Raw genomic sequence first — 25,244 nt, forward strand, 5'->3', positions numbered from 1 at the left:
ACAGACTCTCTTGCTTATAGAGGGCTTCGGCGAGCCCGGCCAAAGCTAAAAGTGGTATCCCTTCCTCGGGCGATGCCAAGAGCTTGGTTAAGGTTGAGAAAAGTTCTTTAGGAGGCGAACCGGGGCCCGTCTGATGGAGATGATTACAAACACAGACCCTGTTCAGATATTTACTCCGACAGCGGGGCTTTCTCGAGGGGAAAAAAATAATAGAGGGAGAAAGAAATGCTCTAGAGCACTAATAGCGCAAGACCTTTGGAATGTAAAGGGCTAAATTGCCCATGTTCATCACAAAAGCCACGGAAGTCCACCAGGCGTGTTGCTTGGGGGGAGATGTGTGTGGCGCAGCGTCTGATTTCAAAGGCATACCTCTGCCTTGTTTGAAGATTTTCATCATCTCTTGGTTTGGGCGTGAATGGAGGTGAATAAAGACTGGAGATTAAGGCAAGGGGCTGCATCTGGTGGGGGGCAGGAGCCCTTTGATGTAATTACAGAGTAACAAACGCACAAGCCAGATTCTAGCCACTGTGCCCTAGAGCACAGGAAAAGCCAAATGGTAGGAGCTGTGTGTTGTGCTAAGTGTGATTACTGTGGGGCCGATTGGGGGATGTGTGCGACAGGGTCTAATTGTGAGTGTGTTTGTGCGCATATGTAAGGGATATATTTGTAAGTGTGTGTGCATGTGTGTTCCTGTGCTTGGAATGATTTTTGTGGTTGGGGAGGGGTGTATTTGTGGCTGAGCTAATTATCAATTTAGCCTCCAGACCAGACACAGGAATGGAACTCGCGGCAGCTGGCGATTCTAAAACTACCCTCGGCCTCATCGACACTACAGAGTGGACAGTCTACTCACCAGCAGCCCATTCAAAAATACCCTGATGTCCAAAATGGTAAGACTACACACACACACACACACACACACAGTGTGAGGCGTTTGAGCCTCCTGCACCCTTGTTAAACATCCCCCCACAAGCCCCAAAGGGAGACATTCCAACAGTCTGTCCAAATCTCACCAGTCACACCAGACCTTCCAAAAAGAGGAGGAAGTATTGCATCATCCCAGGGAGTGTCTTATTTACTCTTGACTAATATTGTTCTAGCGCCTGGGGGGTAAAGGTCATTTGTCATTGTCCTCTCTCCTCCATCTGTGCCCGGACTTCAGTTCCCTCAGGCTTTTCAAAAAAGACAGATCCTATCTAATACAATGTGACCTTCCCCCTCCTTCAGGCTAGCTCTCTGGGCCACAGGGGAATGAGGCTAGATTCCAAAATAAAATAAAAAAACGGGGGGGGGGCTGCAACCGAGGCGGACTGAAGCGTTCCCTTGCGCGGACCTGCTTTTTCTAAGTAGGGCCAGCTATGTAAACAGGGAGGCAGTGACGGATTACTGACGGGCCCTCTTTCCTCCGACTGGACATCCTGTGGAAACGACACACTAGGCCCTTTTCCACTTTGATGCCATCGGAAGGGAGAAGGAGGCAAAAAAGGAAGAGAAAGAGGGGAAGCGAGTGTAAGGACCTGGACTTCCCATCACTATCAGATTTAGGATAAAGGCTAGGTACGCCAGACAAGAGGAAAGCAAATGAGTTTACAATGGACGGATTCATTAGCCTAGTATCATCAGGTTGCTATTATTAATGTTGAGTGGATAAAGTTTTGTAGTAGTGAAGGCCCATCTCAGTTTATTTTAGTAGTAGTGTAGTACTTAACCATTTCTTAGTTGTGTTCTTTAATAGCGTCTTTTCTCTTGAGCTGGGTAGTCTTGTCAGCATCATGTTGAGTTATGTGTTAGCATGTCTGCTAGCGTAAAGGGACAATGCGACATTTCTAGATTTAGGTCATTTTTCTAAAGCAGGGAAATAGATCTTCCAACTACTCCAAAACGTATAGTCTTACAAAGCTAAACATAGTAAATGTGTTCCTTTGACTGATCTTCTATCCACGTCGTTCTCTTTCCCGTTGTCACAAAGATCTATAGCGATCGCAAAGTTTTATCGGTCTCAATGGCGCTCACAGACACCACAATGGTAATCATACAATGTTCTGATATCTATACATCTCTATGTGACAACGGGACAGAGAAGTGGATAGAATCACGTTTCTTATGATTATCAGTAAAATAACCAAATGTATAAAATATTGTTTACAGCATTTTGTAAGACTAAATGACCAACCCCCAAGCTTTGGTTCAGTTATAAAGTCTATTACCATGCTTTTGAGAGGAGCTGGCTACTGTAATGGGACACTTCCAGGAATGGCGAAGGTGTATAAAAGATCCATGCACTTACCACAAATACCAAGTTTGCTCTGTGTTAGGCCTACTCTTTTTTTTGTATCGTCATAAGCACAGTATACATGATCCCAATTTAAGCTCCAAGACACTGGCAATATCAAAAACTTGAAAAAGTTCCGTGCTGATTTATTGACGCACCGTAGTTTAAAAGCTCCGTGGATAGTGTTAAAACCATGACGTCATATCTGAATTCCGACATCTTTATGCACCTTCGACTTTGCCCTAAACTAGCGATATGCTTACGTCAATAGTCTACAAACTGCACGCAGAGACTTTGGGTAAGTAGAAAAACCTAAATCTCAAAATGTCAGTGTCCCTTTAAATGTTAGTGTGTCTGCTTGATAAATAAGTAACATATTAGCATGTCCGCTAGGCTAGCTAACAGTGTGTAGTCAGAGTACAGTGGTAGTAAAGGGTTAGCATGTCTGCTAGGATAGCTAACCGTGTGTAGATTGGGTACATTACATTGGGTCAGGCAGCAGCAGCAGTTGGGATGGAGGCTGCCAGGCAGAGGCCTCCACTGCAGATGCAACACTATGACTCATGTACAATCTCCCTCGCTCTCTCCTCCCTGGAAATTAGGCCTATTCAAAACCCTGTGATATAACAGCAACACACACTGCAGTTATAGCTGTGCAGAAATGTATGCCTTACTGGACTGATGATTTTGATGCCTTGTGTGAGGTTTTCATGTTATCCATGTCAGGAACGGAACTGGCATTCAGGGCAATGACCTGATGAACTATCAGAGGTGGCCAGATTCTAGCTAGCTCTGGGTAGGGATGGGTATTTGAAATGTTTTGACTGTTCGAGTATTCGCATGATTTCTTTTCGAGTACTTGTATGGAAACAAAAATCTATTTTTAAGAACACAATGCACGGGGAAAACTGTTGCGCATTTATCTACAGTGCATTCGGAAAGTATTCAGACCCCTTCACTTTTTCTACATTTTGTTACGCTACAGCCTTATTCTAAAATTGATTAAATTACTTTTTCTCCCCTCATCAATCTACAATAACCCATAATGACAAAGCAAGACAACGCAGGAGTGGCTTCGGGACAAGTCTCCGAATGTCCTTGAGTGGCCCAGCCAGAGCCTGGACTTGAACCCCATTGAACATCTCTGGAGAGACCTGAAAATAGCTGTGCAGAGACGCTTCCCATCCAACCTGACAGAGCTTGAGAGGATCTGCAGAGAAGAATAGGACAAACTCCCCAAATACAGGTGTGCCATGCTTGTAGCGTCATACCCAAGACTCAAGGCTGTAATTGTTGCCAAAGGTGCTTCAACAAAGTACTGAGTAAAAGGACTGAATTACTTATGTAAATTATCAGTTTTTTTACTTTAAATAAATTAGCAAAAGTGTCTAAAAACCTGTTTTTGCTTTGTCATTATGGGGTATTGTGTGTAGATTGATAAGGGGGAAAAAAACATTTTAATCCATTTTAGAATAAGGCTGTAACGTAACAAAATGTGGAAAAACTCAAGGGGTCTGAATACTTTCTGAACGCACTGTGTTATTAGATTCTGTAAGTACTTTATGTGCCCATCTCTCTGATATCAAAGTATTAGAGATACACAAATTTTTTTTTGAAATAGGTCACTGAAATTATTTCTACGGCCACCACGCGTCTAGCGCGTAATGGACATACGGGCGGGTATTCCAACAATCTTTTTTATAGTTGCCCAGGTTTTTAACATGAAACCATTTGTATATAATCCTTTATTTACATTTAAGTCATTTAGCAGACGCTCTTATCCAGAGCGACTTACAAATTGGTGCATTCACCTTATGATATCCAGTGGAACAACCACTTTACAATAGTGCATCTAACTCTTTTAAGGGGGGGGGGGTTAGAAGGATTACTTTATCCTATCCTAGGTATTCCTTAAAGAGGTGGGGTTTCAGGTGTCTCCGGAAGGTGGTGATTGACTCCGCTGACCTGGCGTCGTGAGGGAGTTTGTTCCATGTTCTTTATGACCATATGTACCTCCGTGATTAATTATGATTGATAGTGCACAAAAGTGAATTGAACCGTTTCCACACCCAACATGTGTCATGTGCGTAATGGTCATGTGACGTGAAATGGGTATATTTTGGTGAAGTGAGCACTCCGTTTGTTAGTTTGAACCGACGAAGATCCGTTTCGGATTGAAACGCTGTCAATAAAGCTGTGAATTGAAGAGTGTGCGGGCCGTCTTGTTCTTTTAACCTTTATTTAAATAGACAAGTCCGCTAAGAACAAATTGGTATTTACAACGACGCTCTACCCCGGACAAACCCTAACGATGATGGGCCAATTGTGCGCCACCCTGGGACTCCCAATCACAGTCGGGTTGTGATACAGCCTGGAATCGAACCAGGGTCTGTAGGTGACGCCTCTAGCGCTGATCTGCAGTGCCTTAGACCGCTGCGCCACTCGGGAGCCCTTAAAGAGATCTTAAATAGATGGAAGTGGCCCATCTTGTCTAATGTGTCAAAGCTGGTAGCTTGGGAACCGGAACTATGCTAGCCACATGCCGTTTCACAGCTTCTGCACTCGAGTAAATTAGCATGTTTACTCATCTCGAGCATTCGCAACAAAGTTATTTAGATGTTTGCTTCGAAACGTGCTCTTTCAACATGCACAATGGCTGGCTAACAAAAACATCCATCTGCAGAAATCCACAACGGAGGCAAGTCAAAACACAGCTGAAGGAAGCATCAGTGTGCACACACGCACAGCAACTCCCTCTTCCAAGAGGGCTGGCCAAAAACCCCCAGCTCTCTCCAGACTGTTCAACATATGAATGTGAATATATGAATATATATATATATATATATATATGAATATATATATGAATATATATATGAGAGAGAGAGAGAGAGAGAAAGAGAGAGAGAGGAGGAACACAAGGCGTTCCCTTCTCTCAGTCATCCCCTTCTTCCCCCCTCCCCTCCCATGGTGTTAAATCACAGAGGCAGTTTGCTAGGAAGCAGCTGCTAATGACAGTTTTAGAGGAGGGGGAGTGGGGGGCAGGAAGAGACCTCGCGACCCCCGCCTGCTGCACCTCATCTCCTGTGACCGCGACAAACCAAAATGTCAAGCGGCAGAGGAGTCTGGTCAAAACACTACAGGATACCTACCCCTCCCCCCACCAGCCGCCTGTTACTATCACACTAGCCATCTCCTGCTCAAAAACAAAGGGCCATCTCTTCCCGAAATGGGCCAAACAAAAATAACTGCCTTCCCCGCTTTTGGGGGAAATCTTCACACGTACTTCAAAAAAGAAAAAAAAGACTATAAGTGAAGGCGAGAGAGAAGTACGACCAAGCACAGATTAGAGGTGATCTTGCAGACAGAATTAATACGGAGTCCAACATGCAAGTGGACAGCCATGACCATAGATGGGAAACATACCATCTAGTCTCCGTTGAGTTTTGGGTGGGACTAAAATCCTGACCCTAACCAAAAAAAGACAAACTTGGATTCTCTCAAGTGTTCATAATGTCCCTGAACGTGCTGGTGTTTGAAACTACAAGAGAGGAACTCACAGTGAAAACATCATCGTCGCCCAACTCGGCCTCGTTCTGGATGGTCGAAGAGGTGGTAGATCCTGGAAAACAAAGATGGCAGAACGAGCCAAGAGTGAGTAACCTGCAAAGCTTCAGCTGGACTTCCACATCCCCGTATAGCATCAAACATCTTCCTTTTCTTACTATGATGATCTGAACGCATTTGATAAGTTAAACCAACACGGTGGTTACCAATCCACCTATCAGTGGCTATAAAAGGACGTATACCGTTCAAGAGCATTGAGATGCAGCCCGCATAGTCTTCGCCTTCCCCTCTCGTACCTTCCGTCAGGTCCTCCATGGCTTTCCTGACCCCACGGTCGAAGGCGCGTGCGTCGGCCGGGCTCTGGAACGTCAAGCCACACTTCTTGTTGTCTACTTTCCAGTGGTGAAATGTGGGCGTGGCCTTGGTGTACACCAGATCCTTCTTCAGGAAGCATTCCAGAATCACCTGGGAGGAGGCACACGTTTGAATGGACTATAAACTAAACCATGCTCCGAACAAAGTATGATCTACCTGAATTATCTATAAAAGGAACAGAAAGAGCAACAGAGAAAAAAAGCTGAGGACCGATATCTGACAAAACACATTTGGGTGACATGAACGTTCCCGAAAAACGTTAATTGGTGACAATTAAGGGTTCGTGAATACATTCTAAATGTGTGCGACAGAATCGGCCCTCGTCTGCCCTGGACGGGATTCGATCCCACTTTACCAACGACACTTCTTTTACTTCGGAAGCTAGTGAGCTAATTGTTACTGTAACGATTCAGGATTTGGGTCTGAGTGCTAGCTGGGCCTTCACCTGTTTGTCTTTGAGGCGCTCGCCGTGGATGAGGAAGCTGCTTCGGCCCAGCAGCTCGGCCGACAGCACCTTGCACACGCCCACACGGCTGAGGCACCCGCCGTCCTGGGCCAGCCAGCCGCCACTCGAGTCGTCCCGGGTCATGACCACCGCTTTGACGCGCACAATGTAGCTGTCACTGTATGGTTGCGAGAGGGAGAAAGTTGGGGTCGGTCAGTTAAGCATGGGAAAGAGGGACAGTGGAATTGTAGAGCAGGTGCTCACACATACACACACACAACCGTTCAAAAGTTTGGGGTCACTTAGAAATGTCCTTGTTTATGAAAGAAAAGCAACAAAAAAAAGCGTCCAGTAAAATAACATCAAATTGATCTGAAATACAGTGTAGACATTGTTAATGTTGTAAATGACTATTGTAGCTGGAAATGGCAGTTTTTTTATGGAATATCTACATAGGCGTACGGAGGCCTGTTATCAGCAACCATCACTCCTGTGTTCCAATGGCACATTGTGTTAGCTAATCCAAGTTTATCATTTTAAAAAGGCTAATTGATAATTAGAAAAACCTTTTGTAATTATGTTAGCACAGCTGAAAACTGTTGTTCTGATTAAAGAAGCAATAAAACTGGCCTGTAGATATTGTAGATATTCCATTAAAAAATAAATCTGCCTTTTCCAGCTAGTCATTTACAACATTAACAATGTTGACACTGTATTTCTGATCAATTTGATGTCATTTTACTGGACTTTTTTTTGTTGCTTTTCTTTCAAAACAAGGACATTTCTAAGTGACCCCAAACTTTTGAACAGTAGTGTGTGTACACACACACACACAGTTGAAGTTGGAAGTTTACATACACTTAGGTTGGAGTCATTAAAACTTGTTTTTCAACCATTCCACTAATTTCTTGTTAACAAACTATAGTTTTGGCAAGTCGGTTAGGACATCTACTTTGTACATGACACAAGTCATTGTTTACAGACAGATTATTTCACTGTATCACAATTCCAGATGGCCAGACGTTTACATACACCAAGTTGACTGCGCCTTTTTAAACAGCTTGGAAAATTCCAGAAAATGATGTCATGGCTTTAGAAGCTTCTGATAGGCTAATTGACATCATTTGAGTCAATTGGAGCTGTACCTGTGGATGTATTTCAAGGCCTACCTTCAAACTCAGTGCCTCTCTGCTTGACATCATGGGAAAATCAAAAGAAATCAGCCAAGACCTTAGAAAGAAAATGGTAGGCTTCCACAAGTCTGGTTCATCCTTGGGAGCAATTTCCAAATGCCTGAAGGTACCACATTCATCTGTACAAACAATAGTATGCAAGTATAAACACCATGGGACCGTGCAACTGTCATACCGCTCAGGAAGGAGACGCATTCTGTCTCCTAGAGATTAACGTACTTTGGTGCGAAAAGTGCAAATCAATCCCAGAACAGCAGCAAAGGACCTTGTGAAGATGCTGGAGGAAACAGGTACAGAAGTATCTATATCCACAGTAAAACGGCAGGTAGCCTAGTGGTTGGAGCATTGGACTTGTAACTGAAAGGTTGCAAGATCGAATCTCCAAGCTGACACGGTAAAAATATGTTGTTCTGCCCCTAAACAAGGCAGTTAACCCACTAGGCCGTCATTGAAAATAAGAATTTGTTCTTAACTGACTTGCCTAGTTAAATAAAGGTAAAACAAACATAAACAAAAAACGAGTCCTATATCGACATAACCGGAAAGGCCGCTCAGCAAGAAGCCACTGCTCCAAAACCGGCATAAAAAAAGCCAGAATACGGCGTGCAACTGCACATGGGGACAAAGATCGTACTTTTTGGAGAAATGTTATCTGGTCTGATGAAACCCTTTGGCCATTATGTTAGGAGGAAAAAGGGGGAGACTTGCAAGCCGGAGAACACCATCCCAACCGTGAAGCATGGGGGTGGCAGCATCATGTTGTGGGGGTGCTTTGCTGCAGGAGGGACTGGTGCACTTCACAAAATAGATGGCATCATGAGGGAGGAAAATTATGTGGATATATTGAAGCAACATCTCAAGACATCAGTCAGGAAGTTAAAGCTTGGTCACAAATGGGTCTTCCAACTGGACAATGACCCCAAGGATACTTCCAAAGTTGTGGCAAAATGGCTTAAGGACAACAAAGTCAAGGTATTGGAGTGGCCATTACAAAGTCCTGAATCCTCAATCCTATAGAAAATGTGTGGGCTGAACTGAAAAAGCGTGTGCGAGCAAGGAGGATTACAAACCTGTCTCAGTTACACCAGCTCTGTCAGGAGGAATGGGCCAAAATTCACCAAACTTATTGTGGGAAGCTTGTGGAAGGCTACCCAGAACATTTGACCGAAGTTAAACAATTTAAAGACAATGCTACCAAATACTAATTGAGTGTATGTATGTATGTAAACCCACTGGGAATGTGATGAAAGAAATAAAAGCTTAAATCATTCTCTCTACTATTATTCTGACATTTCACATTCTTAAAATAAAGTGGTAATCCTAACTGACCTAAGATAGGGAATTTTTTAGGGGATTAAATGTCAGGAATTGTGAAAAACTGAGTTTAAATGTATTTGGCTAAGGTGTATGTAAACTTCCGACTTCAACTATACATACATACACACAGTACCAGTCAAAGGTTTGGACACACCTACACATTCATGGGTTTTTCTTTATTTTGACTATTTTCTACATTGTAGAATAATAGTGAAGACATCAAAAATATGAAATAACACATATGAAACCATGCAGTAACCCCCCAAAAAAGTGTTATACAAATCTAAATATATTTTAGATTCTTTAAAGTAGCCACCCTTTGCCTTGATGACAGCTTTGCACACTCTTGGCATTCTCTCAACCAGCTTCATGAGGAATGCTTTTCCTTCACTCTGTGGTCCAACTCATCCCAAACCATCTCAATTGGGTTGAGTTTGGGTGATTGTGGAGGCCAGGTCATCTGATGCAGCACTCCATCACTCTCCTTCTTGGTCAAATAGCCCTTATGCAGCCTGGAGATGTGTTATACACTGAATATACTACACTGAAAAGAAATATAAACGCAACATGTAAAGTGTTGGTTCCATGTTTCATGAGCTGAAATAAAAGATTCTAGAAATGTTTGTTACGCACAAAAAGCTTATTTCTCTCAAATGTTGTGCACAAATGGGCTTACATCCCTGTTAGTGAGCATTATCCTTTGTCAAGATAATCCATCGATCTGACAAGTGTGGCATATGAAGCTGATTAAACAGCATGATCATTACACAGGTGGACCTTGTGCTGGGGGAAATAAAAGACCACTAAAATGTGCAGTTTTGTCACACAACAATACCACAGATGTCTCAAGCTGAGAGAGCGTGCAATTGGCAGGAATGTCCACCAAAGCTGGTAGAGAATTGAATATTAATTTCCCTACCATAAGCCAACGTTGTTTTAGAAAATTTGGCAGTACGTCCAACCGGCCTCACGTCCAACCGGCCTCACAACCACAGACCATGTGTAACCAAGCCAGCCCAGGACCTCCACACTCGGCTTCTTCCCCTGCGGGATCATTTGTGTCCAGCCACCAGGACAGCTGATGAAACTGAGGAGTATTTATGTCTGTAATAAAGCCCTTTTGTGGGGAAAAACTAATTCTGACAGGCCTGGCACCCAAGTGGGTGGGCCTATGCCCTCCCAGGCCCCCCCATGGCTGCGCCCCTGCTCATTAATGTGAAATCCATAGATTAGGGCCTAATTTATTTATTTAAATTCAGTAATTTCCTTATATGAACTGTAACTCACTAAAATCGTTGCAATTGTTGCATGTTGCGTTTATATTTTTGAACAAAAATATAAATACAACAATTTCAAAGAATTTACTGAGTTGCAGTTCATATAAAGAAATCAGTCAACTGAAATAAATTCATTAGGTCCTAATCTATGGATTTCACATGACTGGGAATACAGATATGCATCTGTTGGTAACAGATACTGTACCTTAGAAAAAAATAGGGGTGTGGATCAGAAAACCAGTCATTATTTGGTGTGACCACTATTTGCCTCACGCAGTGCGACACATCTCCTTCAAACAGAGTTGATCAGGCTGTTGTGGCCTGTGGAATGTTGTCCTACTCCTCGTCAATGGCTGTGTGAAGTTGCTGAATATTGGCGGGAACTGGAACACGCTGTCGTACACGTCGATCCAGAGCATCCCAAACATGCTCAATGGGTGACATGTCTGGTGACTATGCAGGACATGGAATAACCGGAACATTTTTAGCTTCCAGGACCTGTGTACAGATCCTTGCAACATGGGGCCGTGGATTATCACCCTGAAACATGAGGTGACACGAGGTCACAATCGTGGACCTGCTTTGCAGTGCAAACACAACAAAACAAAACTACTGATACAAATGAAACCTACATATTTGCATACGGCCATAGGACGAAACCCCTTTTGTGAACAAAAAACCCCCCCGAGAATTATGAGTCACGCGTACATCTGCGCTGTGAAATTGGTCTGCGAACGTACTCTGCATCACCCCCTCACCTTCTGCCATATTTGAACAGACACAAACACAAAAGGCAAAAACACAGCTATTAAGAAGAACTTCCAATAGCAGTGGTATGGCTTTGCATGCCATAGTATTTCAAATGACATCGTCAAGCTGCTGAAAAAGGGTACCAAATATCAGCTATTCAAGCAGCTGCTCCGAAACCAGATATGAAGAACGCAGATTTACAAAAAGGTAATGACCGTCTAAAATCGCCATTGTTCTTCAACCGGTCACTTCCCTAATCTCACCCTCACACTACTCCTCATGCACATTTACATTTGTCTTTCTAGTCATCGGAGCCTCTCAGAGGGATACTGAGGCAAGTCTAGTCCTGTAAGAATCAGCGTTGCTATACCATGGGTACAGCACAATTGTGTGCATCACACCACCTCAGATCAAACTATTTGACGATATATTAGTCAGGAATTGTACGTCCATAGCAGTCGAAAGATGTCTATGTGCCCGTGGGTTTTAATATGGTGAACTAACTGTCCATCTGGCATTTGAAGAGAGCATGGGTGCTGGTACACCTCCACTAACACTCCCACACATACACCCTCAGACAAGCTAGGCCCAACTCACAGACATGTACCTACCATGCCAAGAAGCATGAGAAATGCACACCAGAGAAATAAGGACACCTAACTAGAAGCGAAAATGCAAAAGGGTTATATATATATATGGATTGCTGCTGATTAATTCATTTGTAACCCTTATATATATATATATATATATATATATATATATCATCCCAGACAAATACACCAGTGCTTATGAATTGGGTGTATGTGTCACTAGACATGGTAAATTCTTTGTCAAATACTGAGGGACAGGCAGTTTCGATATCATATGAGGGATGATGACTCCACAGCCCACCCACCACCAGAGCACGATAAGCTCGGGTTTTGTTGACACCCCTGGAATGCAGCGGCCATAATAGTACATACTAAAGAGGGGGAGTAATTCCTCTCCCTCTGCAGAGGTCACCCCTCTCTCCCACATCTTTTCTCTGTCACACACACACACCATATGATTATCCCAGATACCCTGGCGGCACTTCCAAACACAATGAATATCCATTGAGTTTTGACCAATAACCTGGGTAAAAGGAAGAAAAATGTCTGACTGAAGCCCGTCTTTGCAAACAAGGCTGACGATCCGTCTCCCTGAGACCCATGAACACGGAGCCCCCGTGGATGATTCAGAACAATCTCGCAGAGTGCCAGCGAATGTACTCACCTATGATTACACATCTAAAGCCCTGAGAGCACAAGCCAGAGAGAGCCCCCGGCGTTACGGAAACACTAAATCTCCCCTGTAAAAGGTGGCAGCATTGCTTCGCTCACCCGACCTGTTCTGCCACAGCCAAAACAAAACCGTATCCTAACCAAGCAGTAGTCACGAGCAGCAGCCCCTCCAGCAACAGCCACCCGGAATATGAGCGAGGCGGAGAACACTGCAGAGTAGACACAGAAAGACATGGCTAGCAGAAATACAAAACCGGACGGCTTGCCTTTTATAATCGGACATCTCTCCTACACCCCGCGGCCACGGTCACAAATTCCTCATGGTCTCCATCGGTAGACGGTCGCCTTGTGCGAAACGCCGCAACATCCCAATCACCAGTCTGACCATGGTGGAAGCAGCAGCGGCCGTGCCTAATTTCCAGGCTGTTTGCTCACAAGTGCTTCCCCGCGTACCGTATGATTCAGTCTCCTTGACAAGCAGATGGCGCTTGTGTGTGTGTGCGAGAGACAGAGGGAGCGAGAGAGCGGAGGGTGTGTGTGTGTGTGTTGAGCATGAGTCATCGCCCGGCAGCCATTCCGCATTTGCCGGCAGTGGCACACAGCACACTCCATCCTCATCCGTCAAGGAGGGGTGAGGGGAGAACATGGCCTAAGAAGTCCACCACTACCTAAACACACAGGAGGGGTGGGCTTATTCTCACACACAGGATCCTCACTGAGCATGAAAGGAATTTGAAGCAACTGAAACAACCTGCCAATCAGTAAAGGTTTGTGCACATTGTATAAAGCAGAGAGCAAAGAACATGTACATTCCATGGCTCTCGCTAGCAAGCAGGTCAGAATAATTTGTGGGTTGAATATTACTCAGCTCTGACTGGACTTCTTATCAGGAGTGTTTGCCCAGTGTCCTAACTTTGTCAGGCTCATAAAAGGAGGTTAAAAGGTTTACAATGTACAAACGCAACCCACAGGTAGGTGTGAAAAGACCTGGGGTGATGTCATCCACGGCTCAGAATAGAGGGACATAGGTGATCGATAGTCCTTTTTCTTTCCTCTCCCTATCCTTTTCCCTCTCTGGTAGCTCCCATCCAGGACAGCTCATCAGTTTCCCCTCCAAGCTCTTGTTTCTCTATCACAGGCCATCATAAACGGCCCAAGCATATCTAGTGATGAGGATTTTGTACAAGTTGCCGGCCGGTAACTAAGTTAACGTCATGAGATACTTTCCTTGAGTTTGAGGTGTGGAGAAGATGAACCAGACAAAGCAAAGCAGTGCAGCAATGGGTCCATCAAGGGTCAGAGGTTCATAGACAACTGTACATGAAAAATAATCATTTATCCCAATCAAAAATCGACCTAACAAACAAGTAGGGTTAAGTCCTACATATTCATATTCTAGCCAAAAATAGGCCAGTCCCACCAGAACTGAAACCAATGGAGTTATTGTATGCTAATGGTGGGATCTTCTCTTGGGTTGCCCTGTTCGCCGGACGTGCTACCTGTCCCAGATCTGCTACCTGTCCCAGACCTGCTATTTCCAACTCTCTAGAGACAGCAGGAGCGGTAGAGATACTCTTAATGATCGGCTACGAAAAGCCAACTGACATTTACTCCCGAGGTGCTGACTTGCTGCACCCTCGACAACTACTCTGATTATTATTTTGACCATGCTGGTCATTTATGAACATCTTGGCCATGTTCTGTTATAATCTCCACCCGGCACAGCCAGAAGAGGACTGACCACCCCTCATAGCCTGGTTCCTCTCTAGGTTTCTTCTTAGGTTTTGGCCTTTCTAGGGAGTTCTCCCTAGCCACCGTGCTTCTACACCGGCATTGCTTGCTGTTTTGGGTTTTAGGCAGGGTTTCTGTACAGCACTTTGAGATATCAGCTGATGTAAGAAGGGCTATATAAAATACATTTGATTTGATTCTCTTTACTCTCCATCCCATAGGCGAAATTGCCATATGCGGTTGGGGGAGACATGCCGCCCCCCCAATATTCAGAACAGTTGATTCATCCCTTGGAGGTCGGGGGCCCCCCAGATTGCTTATGACGTGTTCATATGCTATGGAAAAATGTGTAAAGTTGCAGAAAATTTGCCTTTAACTGCACATTTCTCTCTGCCACATGGCAAAATGTGTTAAAATGCATGAAGTTAGGCCCCCAAAAAATTATTTTCCCTAAAAAAGTATTATTTTTGGCTGAGTGTAGGTGCCCCAAATGCGTTAGTCTGGCACTATTCGGAGGCACTGCGTCTCCTCCGCTTAGCCGGGCTGTCTATTCATGCCCCTCCCCCATTCATTTCAGTCAGGGGCGGTACAGGGAGGGGGGCATTAGCCCCACCTGAAATACATCTCATTCTGAAATCCTGGGCATTAATATGGAGTTGGTCCCCCCTTTGCTGCTATAACAGCCTCCACTCTTCTTGAAAGGCATTCCCCAAACTGTTGCCACAAAGTTGGAAGCACAGAATCGTCTAAAATGTCATTATATGCTGTAGTGTTAAGATTTCCCTTCATGGAACTAAGAGGCCTAGCCCGAACCATGAAAAACAGCCCCATAACATTACTCCTTCTCCACCAAACTTTACAGTTCGTACTAAGCATTGGAGCAGGTGGCGTTTTCCTGGAATCCGCCAAACCCAGATTCGTCCGTCGGACGGTTGGTTGGTGAAGCGTGATTCATCACTCCAGAGAACACGTTTCCAATGGTGGCAAGATTTACACCACTCCAGCCGACGCTTGGAATTGCGTATGGTATTTCATGCCGAATAGTTATTGTGCTGACGTTGCTTACAGAGACAGTTTGGAACTCGGTAGTGAGTGTTGCAACTGAGGACATGATTTTTACGCGCTGCGCACTTCACCACTCGGCGGTCCCGGTCTGTGAGATTGTGTGGCTTACCACTTCGCGGCTGAGCTGTTGTTGCTCCTAGACATTTCCACTTCACAATAACAACAATTACAGAATGCCAAGAGTGTCGCCTGGAAGGCATTTCAATTAACAGGTGTGCCTTGTTAAAATAATTTGTGGCATTTATTTCATTTTTAATGTGTTAGAGCCAATCAGTTGTGTATTCACAAGATGGTCTTTCACCGAATATGGCAAAGTCCATAATATGGTAAGAACTGTTCAAATAAGCAAAGAGAAATGACAGTCCATCATTACTTTAAGACATGAAGGTCAGTCAATCTGGAAAATGTTTTAAAAACGTTGAAAGTTTCTTCAAGTACAGTCGCAAAAATCATCAAGCGCTATGATGAAACTGACTCGTGAGGACCGCCACAGGAAAGGAAGACCCAGAGTTGAACATTGCAGGTGAAGCTGGTTGAGAGAACGCCAAGAGTGTGGATGGCTACTACATGATTCCATATATGTTATTTAGTTTTGATGTCGTCACTATTATTCTACAATGTAGAAATTTTTTAAAAATAAAGAAAAACCCTTGAATGAGTAGGTGTGTCCAAACTTTTAGCTGGTACTATATACAGTTGAAGTCAGAAGTTAACATACACCATAGCTAAATACATTTAAACTCAGTTTTTCACAATTCCTGACATTTAATCCTAGTAAAAATTCCCTGTTTTAGGTCAGTTAGGATTACCACTTTATTTTAAGAATGTGAAATGTCAGAAAAATAGCAGAGAGAATGATTTATTTCAGCTTTTATTTCTTTCATCACATTCCTAATGGGTCAGAAGTTTACATACACTCAATTCGTGTTTGTTAGCATTGCCTTTCAATTGTTTAACTTGGGTCAAACATTTTGGGTAGCCTTCCACAAGCTTCCCACAATAAGTTGGGTGAATTTTGGCCCATTCCTCCTGACAGAGCTGGTGTAACCGAGTCAGGTTTGTAGGCCTTCCTGCTCGCACACGCTTTTTCAGTTTTGCCACAACTTTGGAAGTATGCTTGGGGTCAGTGTCCATTTGGAAGACCCATTTGTGACCACTTCAACTTCCTGACTGATATCTTGAGATGTTGCTTCGATATATCCACATCATTTTACTCCTCATGAAGCCATCTATTTTGTGAAGTACACCAGTCCCTCCTGCAGCAAAGCACCCCCACAACATGATACTGCCACCCCCGTGCTTCACGGTTGGGATGATGTTCTTCGGCTTGCAAGCCTCCCCCTTTTCCCTCCAAACATAACGATGGTCATTATGGCCAAACAGTTCTAATTTTGTTTCATCAGACCAGAGGACATTTCTCCAAAAAGTACGATCTTTGTCCCCATGTGCAGTTGCAAATTGTAGTCTGGAGTAGTGGCTTCTTCCTTGCTGAGCGGCCTTTCAGGTTCTCGTTATTGGACTCGTTTTGCTGTGGATATAGATACTTTTGTACCTGTTTCCTCCAGCATCTTCACAAGGTCCTTTGCGGTTGTTCTGAGATTGATTTGTACTTTTCGCATCAAAGTACGCTCATCTCTAGGAGACAGAACGCGTCTCCTTCCTGAGCAGTATGACGGCTGCGTGGTCCCATGGAGTTTATACTTACGTACTATTGTTTGTACAGGTGAACATGGTACCTTCAGGTATTTGGAAATTGCTCCCAAGGATGAACCAGACTTGTGGAGGTCTACAAATTTGTTTCTGAGGTCTTGGATGATTTCTTTTGATTTTCCCATGATGTCAAGCAAAGAGGCACTGAGTTTGAAGGTAGGCCTTGAAATACATCCACAGGTACACCTCCAATTGACTCAAATGATGTCAATTAGACTATCAGAAGCTTCTAAAGCCATGACTTCATTTCCCAAGCTGTTTAAAGGCACTGTCAACTTAGTGTATGTAAACTTCTGACCCACTGGAATTGTGATAGAGTGAAATAATCTGTCTGTAAACAATTGTTGGAAAAATTACTTGTGTCCTGCACAAAGTAGATGTCCTAACTGACTTACCAAAACTATAGTTTGTTAACAAGAAATTAGTGGAGTGGTTGAAAAACGAGTTTTAATGACTCCAACCTAAGTGTATGTAAACTTCTGACTGATATATATATATGTGTTTAAAAAATGTGGATTGGGCATAAGGTAGGTGAACTCTTAACTATAATAAAACTCAGTGTTCATCTTTCTTCTTCTTAATATAAATACATATGCATGTGTGACTCCACGTCTACTCTTCTCCCCCTCCAATATCTACACCACAGTTTCGCCCCTTCACTATACGACATTCCTCTCCCTAGACATCTCCAATTAGTATAGTACGCTCTAGTATTTACGGGACCTTGATATGGAAGGTATACTAAATTCAGAATGAAGATGTCATAGTATGGCTGGCAGCTGAAATTGGATAGAAAATGAGAGGCATGTAATCTGTGGCTACAGACCACATGCCTAGTGGTTGCACTACAGACTGAGTGCAGCCACACACTTTATTAATATACTCCAGACATACAACACCACTACTACTATAGGAAAGGAGATACTTCTTTACTAGATGATTCCATATGTGTTATTTCAGTTTTGATGTCTTCACTATTATTCTATAAATGTAGAAAATAGTCAAAAGAAGTGTCCAAACTGGTGACTGGTACTGTAGTTCAACGGCACTTTTCATTTTGCATACCGAAAGATATTTACGTACAGAAATGTAATTGTTAACTAAACAGCCGTTCCATAACCGCATTGTCAAACCTACTGCCAAAATAAACAAATAAAATAAAACAAACTGACACACCAGGGATAAAAAAAATATAGAATCATCTCAAATTGTTCCAACCTCTGCACCCTTTCGCTGATAAGAAAAGGATGTGATAAGGCTTCCATAATCTTACCTCATCTGCCTATAACCCCCAAAACACACACAACACGCACACAATCACATAAAATCCAATCATCTATTAGCTAAGAAGCCTGTTGGTAGTGTTGATTGGTCCTCAATGGGGCATCAAGACTGAGTATGTTAGTGAGAAAATTGTCCATCTACTGGATAAGTTATTGTCTTAAAGTTGTAGACTACACTTCTAAAAGAAGCTTCTGAGTTTTTGTGTGTGTGGTTTTTTTGGGGGACAGTCTTTTCAAACCTCTATTGGGGCAAATGTACTGTACATTGGGATGGGTATAACTAGGAATAGAACTAGTTCTTTGCTACAGTAAACTGAACTGCTTTTTACCTGCCCAAATCTAATATCTGCTAAACTAGTCATGTCAAACCGTTCACGTGGGGCCTTGCCATTGACGCTGCTAAAGCGAACTTTGCGCCAAAAGGCCCACCGGCTGGATGTCTAGGTTCCGCCATTCGAGCACACTGTTGCCTCAGGTGGTCCACTGACACCGGGGGAAACGAATGCAAACTCCAAACATGCTTATGACATCACCCTCCATACAAAATGGTCCGATCTCAGTTCCCCTATCAGCGGAGAGATGGAGCAGATGGTGTTTTCACTTGGTCACTGTCAAACATTGAGAACGAGTTCCCTCGCCGTCACAAAGAGAGTGACTATGCTCTTTAATCAAGTCAACCAAACCGGGGAGGAACGGGGAAAAGGGCTCTCTGTGACCTCGTTGCGGTGCTTTCACATGAACTCCGCCCGTCAACAGATATCCAAAAACGTGAGCAGGTCGATAGAGGCAGAATGTGGACCGGTGCGATCCCACTATTGAACTGAAGTAAAGGAAATCCATCTTCCATTAGTCATGTCACATGGCCTGTAACCCAAATGGCAAACATAGCGAATGACTTCCTAATCACCAGGCAAAAAAGCCCCAACGGTTTTTGTAGTGTACATGTTGGCCACCTTTGAGTCCCTCAAAGTTTGAGACAGTTTAAGTCAGGATCAAAACCTTAGAATGAAAGACACAGTCTTATAAGCAAAGCACATGAATGAAGTGCGGTATTATTCATGTGATGACAAGCTTTGTATCATTGGTGATAGACAATAAGCCTATGGCAATGAGGCATCTCTTTGTTGACATTCAAACAACCTTTCGGCAGGGGGAAAAAATGACAACAGCAACAATTTGGCTCCAATAGTTTCATCTCTGCCGTTGTTGATCTGAACCCTGCCGGCCCAGCTCGTGGAAGGGGAGAGTTGATATGAAATCGATCCAGGGCAGTAATGGGGCTGGGAAGCTGGGGACAGTTGTGTTGACCTTTCGTCAATGTCATTTTCTCCCCTCGGTGGCATTATTGACAGCTCAGAGTTTGCTGGTTCTGGGGCGCCAACCAAACCTCCCGGAAACAGAGGGGGGGGGGGGGGGGGGGGGGCGGACACGTGCACAATTGGGGGAATTATTGTCTAGAATAGTACCGCTGAGTTTTATTGCACTTAGACCAATAAAACTGGACCACATTTAGCCATTTGGATAGGTATAATAAAACAGTCTTTAACAGTTGTGCACTGTACGTAGCTGGAATTTGCAGGAACACTGTTGTGTAACTACTTCGGTCTGTTGCTCGAGGGCACTAAAACCTGTGATATCATTCGAGAACATGAGCATCCCACGTATCCTTTTGTGCACACACGAAACGTTGCCAAGGCGACTTTGTTCCAACATTCCCACCATTCGATCATGTTCAATTGCTTAAGAAATGTCAACGCCAACGGTTATGGATTGAAGTAACCTGCTTCTTTTAGCACTTTCACTTCGGGTAAATATTTCCCTTTACATTACCATCTGAGTCATGTGTTGACCTATAGGTGTGTGTGTGTGAGCGTACCATAAATCATTGTAAGAAAAGATAGCCTACTCCTTCAGGTCATGGGTTATTGCCAAATCTCTACACGCAGGCCAAAGGACATAGAGCTATGAGCAACATCACCTTTATTGCCAAACCTCCAAGGTGTACTCCACACCCAAAAACATATGCCTTATAGAACGTGTAGGTCAGTGGTGGTGAGTGCCATGTAATACTAGGGATGACCATTGTATCGTATCATTTGTTTGGCTAACATGTTGGCTGGACATCAAAAGAGGTTACAGAAGACAGAAATGGAAGAAAATGTCCCACTTTTTCGTAATTCACCCTGGCCTACAGCATGGATGACTGTCATTCATATTCCATTCGCCCAGCTCAGTGTAACATCAATAGGTTTTGGCTACTACATGATAATCGAATTCGCCCTATACCCGTCATGAGGTTGCTACAACCTAGCAAATGAACGTTGATATCGTAGGCGCACCGGTCGAGAGACAAATTGGAGCAATGCATATTAACATTATAGTCAACAAACCATGTGTACAATCACACAGTAGTGTATAGCAAGCAGTTGGTGGGCCACAGTGGAAATAAATGAATGAAACCAAAAGCTTATCTTGACTTGGAAGAGTTGAAGTGTTGGAAAGCTTAAGCCAGCAACTCTCTGAGTCAGGTTGTTGAGTAGGCTAAATTTGCTACATTAGCTAAGTAAGTGAAAGGTAAACTACGAAGAAGAAAAAATTACAACAAATACACCTATGGTTAGGGTTACTGTATAAGTCTAGGGAAGAGTGAGAACCATGAGCCTCCTATGTTTTGTATTGAAGTCAATGTACTCAGAGGTGGACAGAAAATAGCTGTCCTCTGGCTACCCCAAGGTGCTGCCCTAGAGGGCGCTGTTGAGGCTACTGCAGACCATTGCAAACAGTGTGTTTTAATCTGTTATTTGGTAGGGATGGGTGTGAGTAATTGAGTACTCGAACAGACCTCAAAACTATCTTTAACCAGAGATCCCGTTTTTCAAATACTGTAAAAACATTTGGTCGAAACTGTCGTCTTTGAAGACAACGTTCATTTCCTTCGACTCGTGTTCCATTTTGTGCATATGCATTTGCGGGGCAAACAAAAACGAAACCAAGTGGGTCCCGTGTGGTTCAGTTGGTAGAGCATGGCGCTTGCAATGCTAGGGTTATCGGTTCGATTCCCAAAGGGGACCAGTATGAAAAATGATGTAGGCCTACTAACTACTGTAAGTCGCTCTGGATAAGAGCACCTGCTAAATGACTATAATGTCAAATGTATGTATCAAACCGTTCTTCTCCCCAATTCCCTTTCCCACCGTGTCTCACTCACTCAATTGGGTTCCGACCGCTCCCTCTACACGTGCATGAGTGCCACACACAACCTGCCTATAAAAATGTATCTAACTGATGGGATACACAAGCTACATTCCTTGCCAAATAACAACAGTTTTATCACAAATTCAAAATGGACTGGTTGACCGAAGTAAAGAAATGTGTGTTCCAACAACAAGCTGTAGTTTTGGAATAATTGCGCCCAATCTAATTTCCACTCAGGCTACTTTGCTGTTGTCACTAGTTACCACAGCCACAAAGTCAAAATTGGCTATATTGTAAAAATGTATGAAAAAAAAGTGTGTCTTAATTTAAGGTTAGGCATAAGGTTAACGTTAGGGTTAAAGGTTAGGTTTAAATCTGATATTAAGGAGAGATTGTACAAATAGACATGGTTTATGACTGTGGCAACACTACTTTTCAAACTGCTAGTGCCGTTTAGAATTGGTTAGCCTATGCTATAATTGGTTAGCCTATGCCCTAAGCATAGACAAGTTGCAGACTGAAAATATGCAAAACATTCGTTTGATAAATAGAAATTGCATATTTTCTTCAGAATCATTAAGCCTAGGCCAACTACATTAAATGCACGTATATCGAAAAGACAGATTTTGGTTTGTAACATAAAAAATGGTCTCTCAACTCACCAAATTGAGCCTGGTAAAAAAAAATCACTGAGAATAATTGTTCCAGACATGAGATGTACATCACTTCGCACTATTCTTTTCTATTTTATTCTGTTCTTTTAAATCATGTTGTTTTTTACTATAAATTAGGTGTGTCTTGACTGTGGTAACGGCTTGGGAAATAAAAGAGTCCTGGGTGCATTTTTTTTGTTGAAACAATGCTATGGCATTGCACAGCCATAGGATTCTACAAGCAAACGCCACTGCCGAGGTTACTACCTTTCTGAAGATTGTGTTCCACGATATAATATAACCAGGTGAAATTACCGTTTCAATGAATTCATCTTAAAACTGCACCTTTTTTTTTTTTATTGACGACTGGGGCATTTTAGCTATTAGGATTTGTTATTTGTAATGGTTATGATAAATGATGTATCGTTGGCATATAGATAAATGCGCACATAGATTTTTCCAGTGTGGACCTTATGTTTTTCTTAATTTGAGTACTTGAAAAACAATCATACAAGTACTCAAAGTCAAAAAATTGCAGTTGTCCATCCCTATTATTTGGTGAAATGTGAATATATTTAGTACCTATAGTTTTATCTAAAAATGATAACTAAGTGTTTCACTACTTTTATGAAATTCAATGAAGAGGATGGTCCTCTGCCTTCCTTCTCGGAGGAGGCTACAATAGGACATCTATTTGAAAAAGCAAAAGTGTGTAGGCCTATAAGTAAGACGGAATGGACTTTACGTGAGAAAATGGCTTGTGTGAAAATGGGTTTATCAGTAGAAATAGAGGGAGAAATTAAATTAAATAATCTGTGCATTAGAAAGAATTTCCAGTGAATGTCTATGTATTATTATTGCAGCAGAAACCATGAATAACCTATTAATAGCCTAACGTAATGTACAAGGTCATTATAATAAAAGAAAAAAACTTTCGGGCGGAAATGTGGTAACTGCAGTAACATGCGATGTAATCATTAGACTGAATCAACAGGATTAACTTTCCAACTAGACATTTCATATTTGATCCTACTTAGAAAATGATTAAATATTCGCGTAGACTCTGCCAACGCAGCGCGCACCCCCTCGGCCTTTGCGGTTGGTATTTTTATGAATGAAGGACAGTATGCAAATTAGAGCGATTCCGAAAAGAAATGGCGGATATGGCATATCAGTCCTCCACAAAGAAATACTTTCTAGCCAACAGCGTCACAATGCAAACGAAAGTTACTTTTCCGTGACCGTGCACCCAGATCATTTTACATAGTGGTCAACATACAAACATACAAAGTTGTTTACGTCTGTCGTGTTATTTGCATGGCAAATGGTGACATGAAGTGCAGTTGAAACTTTTCACTGTAAACCCTTTACAAAATGTTTCCGATCCAACCCTTCCCCCTCATCCCCCCTCTTCTCCCTCGTTCAAGACTGAAGTCGTTCAGGAGGGCGAGTGGGGCCTAACCATCCCGCTCCTCTGTCCACTAACGTTACATTGTAACAAAGCATTTTCAACTTTGGGGAAAAACTTCAGGTCCACTCTCATCATGCATAACATGGGTATAATTAGAGAAGTCATCACATGCAAAATAATAATTAAGGCTACTTTTGTTTAGTAGCTAATGTTATGGGCTACTCACTCGTCTGGGTGTGTTTCCTCGGTCATTTTTTTTGTTTCACCTACAATAATATCCCACCGAGGGTACATTGTGTGGTGTCTTCATTTTGTCTTGCCCTTCTCGTCCAACACCTCGATCACACACCGTAACAGTGTCAGCCTAGTTTTCCGAGTGTTTTTCTGTTCTATGTTTGTTTGTTTGCGTTATTTCTTGCTTCTCTTCTTCGTCTCTCAGCGCTTCACTACAATTATTCGAGTGCATCCACGAGAGTGTAAATCCCTTTGAAATACCTCCACCGATTTAATCCCGTCGCGCCCCATGCTGAAATGCGGTAATTGAAATCGTGCGTTGATGTCGGTGAGGATGGCCCCGTACGAGCCCCATCTCTGGTTACTCCATGTTGGATTCTGTCGGTAGAAGCCAACGCCGCCAACACTGGAATGGAGGGAGGGGGGGGGGGGGGGGGGGGGGGGCTTGCGGAAGTGATGACGTCAGACCCGAAGGACTGCAGACCGTATAGGATTTTTAGGGATGTCCAAAAGCCAGCAGTGGACTATTTGGCTATACCAAACTATGATGTATGTGTTTCCCTATTTCCACTGTTCCACACAATAAGGTCACTCTCAGGACATTTCATTTACATCACAGTTTGGACTGTACTTTATCATAGGTGCCTCCTAGTTACATTTATAAATAGTGCTGGTTGGTATGTTATGAAGATGTGGATACAAGGTTATTAGGCATTCGTAACAGCTGAAGTTACTGGAATAAGATATCTTTTTGATTGCACCATCATAAATTATTTGCCAAACACATCTGCCATTCACTGACACAATAGGTGATGAGAAAAAAGAAAGAAAACATATATTTGAGGGGTCTTGAGTGTAGAGCAGCTGTAGATAGTTTTCAATTAAGGTCATTGTATCACATTACCGCTGTTTCAGCGTTAGTGACAATGAAAATATATATATATTTTTTATATTGTCAATAAACTATTGTTCAATTTCTCACACATAGAAGTCTCAACGAACCATGGTCCAAACTACAATAGTTGTCTTCTACCACCACCTAGTGGTCAACATATGCGTTACATTCATTTGTCGTTCACAACTGTCCAGATGACATTTTTGCAGTGGTGGAAAAAGTATAAATATTGTCAAAATGAATAAAAGTGAATATACCTTAATATTAATAAAAAATGACTCAAGAAAAAGTGAAAGTCACCCAGTAATATACTATTCGGTTTTGAATGTAGCCTACTTAAGTACAGTGGTGGAAAAAGTACTCAATAATCACACCTTTTAAAAAATATATATATATTTCACCTTTATTTAACCAGGTAGGCAAGTTGAGAACAAGTTCTCATTTACAACTGCGACCTGGCCAAGAGAAAGCAAAGCAGTGCGACACAAACAACAACACAGAGTTACACATGGAATAAACAAACATACAGTCAATAATACAATAGAAAAGTCTATATACATTGTGTGCAAATGAGGTAGGATAAGGGAGGTAAGGCAATAAAAAGGCCATAGT

The 25,244-nt window shown here is 42.8% G+C and overlaps 2 protein-coding genes across 4 annotated transcripts in view; one reads left to right on the plus strand and one right to left on the minus strand.

The window, feature by feature from the left end:
- The window catches only part of spred2a (sprouty related EVH1 domain containing 2a), a 30,121-nt gene extending 5,973 nt beyond the window's left edge, over positions 1-24,148 (minus strand). The window contains exons 1-4 of one of the 3 annotated variants that reach the window (XM_055907801.1): positions 23,730-24,148; positions 6,657-6,834; positions 6,133-6,301; positions 5,830-5,891 (exon numbers count right to left, since the gene is read on the minus strand). In XM_055907801.1, the coding sequence (XP_055763776.1) occupies positions 5,830-5,891; positions 6,133-6,301; positions 6,657-6,834; positions 23,730-23,797 (477 nt within the window). In that variant the 5' untranslated portion in view covers positions 23,798-24,148. Of the gene's footprint in view, positions 1-5,829; positions 5,892-6,078; positions 6,302-6,656; positions 6,835-12,721; positions 13,083-23,729 lie in introns of those variants that run through there. The other 2 variants (XM_055907799.1, XM_055907800.1) reach the window with 2 other exon arrangements.
- LOC129840008 (aftiphilin-like) overlaps positions 1-25,244 on the plus strand; it is a 113,936-nt gene that overhangs the window by 81,439 nt on the left and 7,253 nt on the right. The window lies entirely within an intron of this gene.

The sequence above is a fragment of the Salvelinus fontinalis genome, chromosome 40, assembly GCF_029448725.1.
Source record: "Salvelinus fontinalis isolate EN_2023a chromosome 40, ASM2944872v1, whole genome shotgun sequence".
Classification (NCBI taxonomy): Eukaryota; Metazoa; Chordata; class Actinopteri; order Salmoniformes; family Salmonidae; genus Salvelinus; species Salvelinus fontinalis.